Source organism: Podarcis erhardii (genome assembly GCF_964252035.2).
Source record: "Podarcis erhardii genome assembly, chromosome: 4".
Taxonomy (NCBI): domain Eukaryota; kingdom Metazoa; phylum Chordata; class Lepidosauria; order Squamata; family Lacertidae; genus Podarcis; species Podarcis erhardii.
In genome coordinates this window covers 67,139,470-67,152,065 of record NC_138508.1, presented here as the reverse complement: position 1 = coordinate 67,152,065, position 12,596 = coordinate 67,139,470, and the positions used below count along the sequence as shown (strand labels likewise).

The 12,596-nt window shown below is 37.8% G+C and overlaps 1 protein-coding gene across 4 annotated transcripts in view; it reads left to right on the top strand.

Annotated features, from left to right (window-relative positions):
• Window positions 1-10,861, top strand: part of CDKL5 (cyclin dependent kinase like 5) — a 67,504-nt gene extending 56,643 nt beyond the window's left edge. For all 4 annotated transcript variants that reach the window (XM_081859061.1, XM_081859062.1, XM_081859059.1 and 1 more), the window contains 2 exons: window positions 467-586; window positions 3,698-10,861. In XM_081859061.1, coding sequence (XP_081715187.1) covers window positions 467-586; window positions 3,698-4,087 — 510 coding nt within the window. In that variant the 3' untranslated portion in view covers window positions 4,088-10,861. The remainder of the gene's footprint in view (window positions 1-466; window positions 587-3,697) is intronic.
• Window positions 10,862-12,596: the final 1,735 nt, after the last annotated feature.

Here is a 12,596-nt window from a genome sequence, read left to right as displayed (position 1 = left end):
TGTGTGATTAGAAACTTCATTTTACTTTGGTGGGGAATAAATTGTTTCCTTGCACAAATAATGCACAACTAACAGGCTGATAACTCTCAATTCATATATTGATCTTTTTTCTTTAGAAGAAAGAAAACATGTTTTGTTTTTGTTTTTTGTGGAGGTGGCTCATGATCTTAAGAGCAGTATGGAATGCTATGGAAATGAGGATGAAACACAACAATGCACTTATTTAACTGCTCTTTCTCTCTTACAGTGATTTCACTAACAGCATGTGAATGCCTTAAAGGTGGAGGTTGTAACAAATCTGCATGGCATCTACAAATGTGATTATTAATATGGACATATTAAAGGGGCATTGCAATAACAGGCTTCACCTGCATTGCTTTGATCTGGGAAGCTGGGAGAAGGGAAGCAGTTTGGAACATCTACTCCTTAGGAATTGATCATCCCCCCAAATCTTTCTGTGTTGCAGATGCCTGGGAGTGATAGTCAGGATCTTTTGGCATTACAGAAAGCTATGCACTCATCTAATCACCCTGGCAGCAGGCAGAAGGATTGGCATTCTGATAAGATGACAGAAATCCAAAGTCATGTAAGTGAAAGTGTTGCTTCATTCCAGTTTAAGGTCAGGGGAATAGTAGGTAGGTCTGCTAAGTTGCAACCCAAAGTACCAGTATATACCTTTATATCATAGGAACATATGAAGCTTATACTGCATTCAGGTCATTGGTCCATCCACTGAGTACAGTGCATGCTGACTGAATCCATTGCTTCTCTAACCCACTTTTCTCGAGTTTTTAGTCCAGCCCTACTCTCTCTTTCAAGCAAGTCTCTAGGTATGCCAAACAGCAGGATGGAGCGGATGAAAGAACCAGAGAAATGCTGAAGGGAGAAGATAAAGCTGCGTTGTGTTTTGATGTCACTGTCTTTCCTTCTTCCCTCCAGAATCAACCTAGAATAGTTACTGTTGCCAGTCTCACAACCCAGAGGACCATTTTTGCTTTAATTCCACTGTGACCAGCAATGTGTTGGACAGGGGGCAGTATTTCGTTGTTGTTGTAATTAGAAACTGTATACAGTTGTACCTTGGATCCCGAACACCTTGGGAGCTGAACGTTTTTGCTCCTGAACACTGCAAATCCAGAAGTGAGTGTTCCGGTTTGCAAACGTTCTTTGGAACCCGAACGTCCAACATGGCTTCTGATTGGCTGCAGGAGCTTCCTGCAGCCAATCAGAAGCCACGCCTTGGTTTCCAAATGTTTTGGAAGTCGAACGGACTTCTGGAGTGGATTCCATTCAACTTCTGAGGTACTACTGTATGTTATTTTACATTATTGGCAAATACCCCGAGGCAGAATAGAATACATTCTATTCTGTGATCAGAATTAAATACATTGGGGAGAAATCTATAGCAAGTCAGCAATGTAAGAAAGATAACACTTTCAAACCTCGAAACAGGCCTGGTTAAAGAACTGAATTTTCAGGAGACATTTGAAACATGCAACTGATGGTGCTTCCCAAATCATTTTTGGGAGAGTATCCCAGAGGGTTGGTGCTGCAGGTGAAATGGCCTTTTCTGAGAGGTTTCCAGATTGCAATATGCTGGCCGCAGTATGGCCAGCAGGGTCTCCTCTTAGGTTGATGATGGTGCTTCCCAAATCATTTTTGGGAGAGTATCCCAGAGGGTTGGTGCTGCAGGTGAAATGGCCTTTTCTGAGAGGTTTCCAGATTGCAATATGCTGGCCGCAGTATGGCCAGCAGGGTCTCCTCTTAGGTTGATCAATAAAGGTTGATTTGGCCTATGGTAGAGGCAATCAGTACTTCGCCATAGCTGCTCAACAGCAGCTGAGTGAGTTGCTGGCCACATGTTCATACTAGAGAAAGCTGTAAGGTAGCAGCTGAGGCGGAGACAGGACACATGATCACGTGAATGATCAGCATTTCCTTGTGCAGGGTTCTGACATTAGCAGGCTTCATGGAAAGCCTGCCTGGACTGCCATATCATGGTTACCTCTACTCCTTTTGCTGCTACTCAGCAGTGGTGGACAGGTACTATCTCCACCCCTGTTCTTTACTGATGACATTGGCAGCTTCAAAGGAGAAATAGTTCCCCAAGGTTCTGACCCGGCTTCTTTAATAACTACTCCATTTGCCAATTAGTGGCATACTTTTTTGGATGATTTGATGTCCTTTACATTCCGCGGTAAAATATAAGAATAGCCCTAAACTTCTGCTTCACTTCACTTCTGAAGCATAGGTGAATTATTTGCCAGATCCTATAACTGCTAGTGAGCTATTGGCCACATTCACATGTCACTCTAAACCATGGTGTGCAATGTGCACGATCCACACTGAGTGCTCCCCCTTTCTTCCTCCTACATGGCCAGTAAGATTCAATCAGATCCTTTCACTTCTGCTTTAGTTAGCCAGTTTGTAGTGTGATCCAAGCCTGGAATTGTGGTTAACACTAGCTGTGGTTAGTTTCAACAAGCCAGCTTCAGAAACCGTGCTTTAAATTTGCCTTGTTTGAAATGAACCGTATTTCCTGTTTGCCACATTGTGTTACACCAGCAACAAAAGTTTCCAAACTTCTTATCTCAGACTCATGGCCAGGAGGAGTCAAAAATCTCATAAGGATAGATAGGAGTACAGGAGAGGTTTCAGTTTCAAATGTGAGGTGATGAACTCTCAAAACACACATGAACTCCCTTCAGCTAGATAAATTGATTTGCCATCTGCATTCCATCCTGTCCAGCAATGCTAAAATGACCTCAGGAGAGGAGGCTAAAGCACACCCCCTTAACACATATAGAGAACTGGAGGTACTGGGAAGCCATAGCTTCTGAGAAGTGCAAAGCATGGCTGTTATGGTATTATCCCATATGTTGTACTAGATTGAAGTACATAATTTAAAAGTGTCTTGTGGAAATTAGTCATTCAAGACAGATGGATGTTCAGGGATCTTACATTGGAAATATCTTGAGTCTTAGCAGCTGTTTTTAAAAGCTTCATTATTTATAAACTTATTTCAACTGTTATTTGGGTATTTTTTAATTAATTGAATAAAATCTCTATGTAGCTGTTGCATCTATTAGAAGGCAGCTAAAACTAACAATAATAAAGTGGTACTTTGGTTTTCAAACGTAATCGGTTCTGGAAGACTGTTCGGCTTCCGAAACATTCAAAAACCGAGGCGCAAAGGGCGGTCTGCAATTGCAGTGGAGAAAATTGAAAAAAATGCAACGGAAGCCGTTCGACTTCTAAGACGCATTTGAAAACGGAAGCATTTACTTCTGGGTTTCCAGCATTCAAAAACCAAAATGTTCGGCTTCCGAGAGATACCACTGTATAAGAAATCATCAAACCTGGTGGAAGAGTGAAGAATAATGTTTATCATTTATATCAAAATTTGAGCACAGAATCTTCAAGTAGAGAAATGTTCATTCTGCATGCAGATGCTGAAAATGCAATAGTGTTTAAAGCTATAGAATATTATAAAAACATACTGGGGCACTGTATTTCTAGACTATACTTTCTTGAGTGAAAAGCGGAAAGTGGATGGAAAAAGAAATATATTGTAAATAATATACTTACAGCTCAAAGCATTATTGAACAAAGGCTGTTTTCGGTGTTTATAAGCAGAAAAGGGAGTACAAATAAATAAAAATAACAAGGCCCATGAAGTTTTCTTCTTTTTCTTTAGAGCCAGCCTTTAAAATCCCTCCGCAAGTTGTTGCACCTTTCTTCATCCTCAAACCATTCAATTCCTTCTGAACCTCGATTCCAGCCCTTACCAAGTCAGCCAACTAAAACATCTTTTTCTGAAGTTCGAATTCATCCCATAAGTCAAGTTTCCTCCAGTAGCAGCAGCAACCTACGGCAGGAGTCCCAGTCAAAAGGCAGAACCACACTCCAGATCCCGGGCCAGATGGAACCCAGTTGGCATGTTTCCCCAGTGAACAGGAGTGCCAATGATGGGACTTCATACTCTGATCAGATGCCTTCTAAGAGTGGGCAAAATGGCCATACTTACAACCGAACAAATAGATCCCGAATGCCAAACTTGAATGATTTGAAAGAGACAGCTTTGTAATAATACTCCAGGAAATTCTATTGCAGGGATTTTATCAGGGGGCATGGCAGTGCTGGTGATCGTGGTGGTAACTAAATTCTCAGCTTTATAAAAGGTGTGCAATATTGAATACGTGGAGCTACTGTTTGGTACCACACCAATAGGGATCTTGCAGTGAAATTATTAATTGCCATTCATCTAATCTCATGACAAAAGAATGTGCACTTCAGGGAGAATGAACTTTTTTGCCCTTTTCTCTCATTTTACATTCCAGCTTAGTGCACTCCTCCGTCTGTATAGGCACTTCGGAGAGTTGAAAGAAATGTCTTTAGACCTGTGCCCTTATGAAAAAAAAAATTGCTGCCTAGATTTAATTTTTTTTAAAAGAAACTGTGGGGTTTATGTGAAACACTTGTATCCCTAATAAGGGTTTAAAGTTAAGTTGTATGTTTTTATTTGTTTTTTAAACTTCCATATTTGATAGGGTTTGTAATATTTATTTATGATCTACTATTGTATTGTTATAATCATATCTTATGTTACAATGTATAGTTATTTTGAGCTGTTTGAAACATTGTGATGCAGTGCAACAGCTACAGTAGTTTCTTTAAAAACTAACATACATAGATTGCATCAGGAGTATTTTATTATATACATAAATTATATATATGAATATATATATATATACACAGATATATATAAATGGTAAATAACTGTCTTTTTAAAAATATACTCATTTAAAAGAAAAGTATTGTTATGACACTATCTGCCATATTTTTATACATTTGTGATATAAAGTGCAGTATTATACTTCTAATAAAAGGGAACTGAATGTGGATTGAAGTGTGAACTGTAAGAAGTTTTGCCCAGCTAGTACTAGATGCAGTGTCGTTGCTGACAAACAAAATACAATAGTAATTCTCAGACTTTGCTCTTAGCTTGTTTCTGCAGGTAATGGCTTATCAAAAATGGAAACCCTTAAAGTCAATTGAAAAGTGATATATTTCCCCCTAAATGTGTGCTTAGCTTTTCCCATTACTCTTAATTGAAGATGGGCATCTGCATTATCGTGGTAGAATCCCACCTTGTTACAGTTGTCCATGCAGAAAAACAAGTTAACGCAGATCCTCTTCTGTTCAATATGTGAGGTGAAGACCAAAGAGCCACAGCAGGAGTTGCAAGTGGCAAGCCAAAGTTGGCATGACTTAGCACTGTAAATCATGGTGAAAGGTTTTAGGCCTCTATGTATTCTTTGCACTTTGCTTGAAATTGTACCGACCAGAAAGTAAAATATTGTATTTAAATGTAAGAGAGGATGTGGCACTTCTATTTTGTTTCTAAGATTTAATAAAAACTGTGACATAATATTTGAATATGGAAAGCAACACTTTTTCTGCTAAGTTTGATTTCCCCCTATATCACTTATAAGAATATCTATGTGGACATTAAAGCTTCACTCTCTTCAGAGTGCTGGATGTTTTCTAATTTCCTATAGAATATTATTTTTAAAAAATCAAGTGGACTTATAGCAGAGTGTATGTAGAGTCTAATATTCCGTTTGCTCACAATTACTATAACTCAGGAAAAAAGATAATTGGAAAAATGTTGGCCCATTATGGAGCTGGTATAAATGAAAAAAGAATGAGACAATAGTGTCAGAACAATACATGTTTTAAGTCTTAACTCCTCAGACTTACACAACTCTTGAAAGCATAGCTTAGTCAACTAGTTGTTTTTCTAGCAGTTTACTGCTTTGTCCTCCAAAAGATTACCTGAAAAGCAGAAACTTGCTGGTTTACGCGGATATTTAGAAGTACAGACGAATGGAAGAGATGTACTCTTAGCTTTGCAGTACATTAAAGGTATATGTGAATTTTTAAAAACAGCATCAGCAGACTTCATAGCAGGAACAAAATGTTTTTCATTGCAAAAACCAAAAACTTGAGTTGGAAGGATAGTATATGTGTCTGTTTCCTATTTAGAAAACAGGTATTAGAACAATACATGAAATAATGAGTGTGTTGTGGGGAATATGAGACCGTATGATGGAGTTTGTTTAGTAACTGGGTTTCAATTTGATTAATAGAGTATCTGTCTTCTAACAGTCTCCTTCACCCACCAACTGCCAAATTGGCCTTACTATTTGTTTTGAGACTGCAGCTCTGAGCAGTACTGTCTGCGTTACACTAGTTGTAGCTGTTTAATTATTGCTGTACCCCATTTTGATTACTAATACTTATTACACTGCAGGCAATTTGCACACACAGTTTTTTGTAATGCTATTTCTAGCTCGTGTGTGGAAGCCCTCTGCCTTGAAAAAATTTAGCATCAAAGTTAAGTATATCAGAAAATCATTAATTGTATTGTTGCATTTAAAATTAGTATTGCCATTTTCAAGGATAAACCTGAAAGTATCTGTCTGACTTTCAGGAGAGAGTGAAGAAATAATATAATTTTCTCTTTGTTAAAATAAAAACTGTACATCATGCTTGAACACACACAGTTTCCAATCTGTTAATATAAAGAGTAAGTCTTATTTCAAAAGCCTTGCACTTAATTTGGTTTATGTAGCCAACTTGTAATATGTTAGACTTGTAAATATGCTAAGACATCCAAAAATCTTATTAGGCTAATGGAGATTTGCTAGCATCAGAAGAAGAGCAAAGCCTATTACACATTAAACTATTATTCAAGTGTGAGCTTTTCTCTTCGCTGAGATTAGAAAAGTAATTTGCTGTACTCTCTGTAGCTTTACCAAGGATAGAGCAGCTAAACTTAGGTATGTGTTTTGCTCTCTGATGGTATTCCTAGTGTAAAATAATCAGTGTCATGTATACTACTGGAAGGCAGCATACATTTTCCTGTGGGATTGTAGGGATATTTTAAATAAAACCTTGATATATTTAACAATATCTGTGGAACAAATCTTTGATACTTTTGCAAAATTGTCCATTCAATAGCATTTCGTTTGAAAGTGCCCATATTCCAATAAAATGCATCAAAACCGGCCTAAACAGTTTATTGAAAGTAGAATTTGGTTTCCAAATTGTAAACGTGCTGCTGAGATTTTTATTTTGGTAAACGTTAATGATAGTAAAAAGAGAAGCAAGTTAAATGTGGGGAACGAGCCTATTTTTAAGGTTTTTTTTAAAAAAATTGTAAGTTGTTTTTAAAATTTGAAAGATTACCGAGATTTATGACTGAGATCTAGCTTGTTTAGTGCAAGAGGTTTGAGAGCTGACATTACACAAGCATAAATGGACAAGCTTAACTGTGACCAACTATAATAATAATGGCAGTTGCGCTAGTTATCTTCAAGCATCAGGCACCCACTGGATTTGGCTGTTGCACTACGCTGCTAATGAGACTCCTACTAGCAGACTGGCTTGTCACGTGAGCAGGTTGCCACAATTGGATATCTCCCTTTTTAAAAAGAAAAGAAAAAGAAAAAAACACTACTTTGAGCAACAGACAAGATCACTGGGGAAGGGCAATGGCAGTCACTCCTTGTTTCTTGGATTTGGCATACATTTATTACAAGCATTTCAACCCAGTACTTTATAACTTCAGCCCAAGATCAGGAGGTATGGTTTTCAGGTGTGTTTTTTAAAAAACCGTGTTCTGTTTTTAAACTCCTATATCAGAAGGCTTCCCATATAAATCCCCAAATAGTATTGTGATCAGCCTCCCGCTCCTGATTCGTAACTATTTTTTAAAATATTTTTTAAAAATCATTTATGTCCTAGAAGAGAAGTATTGATACAGTCTTTAGTATTTCATTTGGCTTTTGTATAGAAAACAGTTATTAAAATGTTCTCTCTTCCATTCCGCCATCCCCCCACACCACAAAAGTATGAGTAATCCACAGTTTCCAGCTGCCTTAAATATAGCCAACTTTTTATTTTTTACACTGTATGGTAGTTCAGCTAAAACTGAAGGCATTTGTAAAATAACCAACAGAGAAGAACCAGGAATCCAAATATTTTAAGGCTCCTTAAAATACCAAATTGAATTATGACCGAGAGCAAATGTGAAATTGGCAGAGAACAGGTATATCTGTGTCACAGTTCTATTTGAGTATTGGACTAGTGTTTGTTAGTTTTGCTCTGAGGTAGAATAATAAATCTTAGTCAGACTTTTGCCTAAAACACTCTCAACTGAGAATGTGAATGTGTAGCCTGACTCTTGCATAACAGTAATGCTATGATAAGTTTTTGTGTATTTGTTTTGTGTGGTGGCGCAACTATTCAGGCATTAGATGAACATGCACAGGGAGTGTACAATGGTTCTGTCTTATAGTGCAGTTATTTGAGCTAGGCTTGGTATATGTTGCAAGGAAAGCATATTACAGTAGTCTTCAATAAACATTCAAACAATATTAAAGTATCTGTGAAATTAAGATATTAATTTATAACAGCCTTCCTCAACCTGGTTCCTTTCAGATGTTTTAGAGTACACGTCCCATCATTCCTGATGATTGGCTTTGCTTTTCTGGAGCTGACGAGAATTGTAGGCCTCAACATCTAGAAGGCACCAGGTTGAGGAAATGTTCTAGAAGAAAAGGTGCCTTTCTGTATCCAAATTCATTTTCCTGTTATTTTTTATTATGCTAGCTGGCTTACACATAAGAATTAGTAGCAGATAAGGACAAAAGCCATTTTTCCTAGTGTCTAGTATAATCCAGCTGCTGTTTAAGAACTTTAATACAACACAGTTGCATCCAGACAAATGATCAAAATAAATTAATGTATCTTTATTTCCCAGTGAATTCTCTTCATTCAGCTACCGTAACAACAGTGTGAGAGCCTTTCCTCACATGTCCGCTTGTGTCTGCTCACACAAACTCACTTATCAATATTCTGCATTATAGAATAAAAGTACCATGAAAACAAAACTGACCAGTTTGTTAACAAAATCCTTAAATGAATTTTATATGTTAGCTGAACACAGTTCCATTTACTTTTAAGAGTAATGAATAAAAGTTGACGTCACTTGCTTCAGCGTAGCGGTGTAGAAGATTTGCCCACTCCTGTGAAATTTACCATTAAATGAGCAGTGCTTCTGGAAAATGTCGATTAAGTTCATTCAGCCAAATAAAGGTGACCAAGCTCTCTTAAACAAGCTGCTGCAATACAGTACCATTGCTTCTTGTGGCTGTTCGTAGAGCATGTTTACTGAATGTATAGCTAAATAGTTGTACACAGTTGTTGTTTGCTAGGACATTGCTCAACACAGGACTTTTCAGTTACCTCTCTTGGTCAGTTAATTACAAATTATAATACGATGTTTGCTTTACTTTTTTTTTTAAGAGTCCAGTCTTTTGGGGTTTTGGTCAGGAATGGGGAACCTGTGGCCCTCCAGATGTTGTTGAACTACAACTCCCATCAACCCTGGCCAAATTCCAGCATGACCAATGATCAGGAATTATGACAGTCTGGAGAGCCACAGGTTCCCCATACCTGTTTTTAGACAGTGCTTATATTAATTTTAAGCTGCTCAGTGCATGCCCATTGTTAAATTGCTTTAAGGTCTTCCTTTATTTCTTTATGCTGGATTGCCCTTTTGGTTTTGGTTTTGGTTTTCGCTCCGGGGGGGGGGGGAGGGGGGACAGATATGAAAATATTTAATCTCCCATTCTGAAACGGTTGTTAGACCATTGTTAGATTTTGTCCAGGATGTTCATTTGCTCATTTATTTGCTAGATTATCTGAGACATGCATTTTTAACTCTCCTCATATTCCAGCATAACCATTATCTTAAAATGTGCTTTAAAAAAAAACAACAAACCACAAAAATTTAGTCCACAGGACATAATGTGGAAAATACATCATGTGGGGGGTTATTATTTTTGAAGAGTCGGTAAAATGCATGGTGGCTTAAGAAATGTATGGAGCATCACAATTTAATATTTGCAAATAGAATCACCTGAGATGTGTGCTAATTCTAAGATTGCAAAATATACATTGCTGTAATGAATTCTAGTGGGAGGACTTAGAGTTCGTAAGTGGCGGGAAATCTACCCCCTTTAGATTCTTTTTCTCCAACCTCAGTGTTAGAAGAATTAAAGTGAAGGACATACTAATTCCATAGTAGAACATTTTGACCTATAAATTCAGGTTCTCTGGAGTGGGGGGGGGGGGAATGCCAAATAGAGATCTTCAGGGGGAAATAGCTTTGGCTTTTTAATATATTTAGAAATCCAGGACTGCTGAGATCTCCACTGTCAAAATATTGAATAAGAATTGTAGATGAAAAAATAGGGGAGAGGATGCCTCTTGGAGAAGTTAATAGCTTTGGGAAAGTCAAGGTAAACCCAAAAGATCTCATTAAAAAGGCAGATTTCTTGATTTTTGAAGCATTGTAAGTAAAGATTACCCACTTTCACTATCCCTTTTTTAGAAAATCTCAGATGCGCAAACTTAAAATCAACCTTGCTTTCTGTTATGAAAAAGATGTTATGTAAATCTTTGAATTAAAACTGATTTTGAAAATATGTTGGGTATTTGAAGATTTCATTCCAAGTTAATAAACCATCTGTAAAGTGTTTATAGAACTCTTTGTATCATGTTGTGCTTACACCGTATCAGATTGTTTTCAGGCATGTATTCCATTTTTAACTCCTGTATAATTTTTATTGTTTATGTAAATAGTATGAGAAAGAGAGAAAGAAATGATCCTATGTTTAATCTTTAATTATCAGCATGGGGATTATTCATTTTTACTGAGCACAATGTATTTTTGAATGGGCCTTCCAAAACATGTCTTTAATAAAAATGCAGGTTTTGCACTAGAAAACTGAGGTTGTCATCCCTCCTGTCCTCCAAAGCATTCCGTGCATCTGTAGTAAGTTTCCTTCAGCCTTTGCTGATCTTTTATTTACCCTCCTGTGCTTAGCTTTTTTTGAACCTCTAGCTCCTTGAATGTATTTGCCAAGAAATATTTTTGACTTGTCTGAAACATTTAAATGATACCAGTTTATGTACATTACTTTTGAGTTCAGATAGTACCTGTTTTATCTCAAATGGACAGTGACCTGCTTTTGGACATAGCTGTATAGCTGACATAATATGCTAGTGTTCCCTTTACATCTTCGTCCCATGGGGTCACTGAGCTACAGAGGTCACTAGAAGAAGAATCTGTCCCGGAAAAGAATATCAATTTTCTCTCTGCTTCATTCCAGAACAGCCCACAAGTGTTTCATCTACTTTATTACTATGATCTTATAATTTCCCCAAGCAGAAAAATTGCCAAGAGAACAGCAAGAAGTATACAGATACATGTCAGCATCAGAATACTAGTGTTCTTCTTAATTAAACTGACTTCTTTGGTTTACGTATGGGAAGGCTAGAGTTGACCATGAATCTCAGATGAGCATGTCACAGTAGGCCTATTCACACAGGTACAGGGGGTCTGTGTGTGTCCCATTAGCCCAGCCAACGTGTCCATACGTTGAGCAAGGTGTTCAAAAAGGAGCACCTATATGTGTACAGTTGTATTTCCATGGGTACATTTTTTCATTCCACATGTGGATAAGAACCTAAGAGCCTACTGGAGCTGGCCAGTGGCCCGTCTAGTCCAGTATCCTGTTTTTACGGTGGTGAACTAGTTTCCCAGAGGAAAGCTACAATTGGAACCTGAGCACAACAGCGCTCACTACTGGCAGTTCCCAGCAGTGGATATTCAAAGACCTACTACCTCCCATAGTGGAGATAGGACATAGCCACTGATAGCCTCCTATTCCAGGAATTCATTTACTCTTATAGCCATCCAAGATGGGACCATCACCAGGACAACATCAGGAGTGGGGTATGTTCCTGTTTCCCTCCACACATTAGTGTGAAGCATATGTAAACACAGCTTAACTTACTGCCCAGCTTCAAAGATGGTTGTGTAGGAAAAATCAGAGGGCTGTCAAACACTAGTCCAGACTTGGGCTTAATGTTCACAATTCCTTTTCTGTATCTGGGAGAGCCTTTTATTCTCAATATTTTCTTCATCTCTTTGTCATCCTCTGCTTCATTGAGAAACAACTATTGCTCTCAATATTGGTTTGGAAATGTTTGTCAGCTGATGTATGCTCACTGATTCTGTGTTTCTAACAGATGAGCCAGTTACTTGTGGCAGCAATGCTGTGTTGCATATTAAACCATCTAGTTCGTCAAAATCTTGATAACTGCCATTCCAAATGGTATAATCATGGTCAGCAGTTTGTGTTCCACATCATTTCAGTCATTTGGATATACAGTATGTTTGAAGTTTTCCATTTCCTTTAGGTATCTCTATTGCTTGTTGCCATCACTTTTTTGGGATTTTGGTGAGTTTAATAAAATGCATTAGCCTGGAGTGACAGATTTCTAGTACAGCATTTAGATAATTCCTCCTTTGCAAATGTCTTACGGAAAGAAATACCCACCTTTTGTCCTCTATAAATAGCGTTGGATGCAGATGCTTCTGTTCCATAAAGATTTCTTGCTTTCTAATTTGACTACTTGGCTGCCAGAAACTGCCCTGTTACTGAAGACGATAAAAT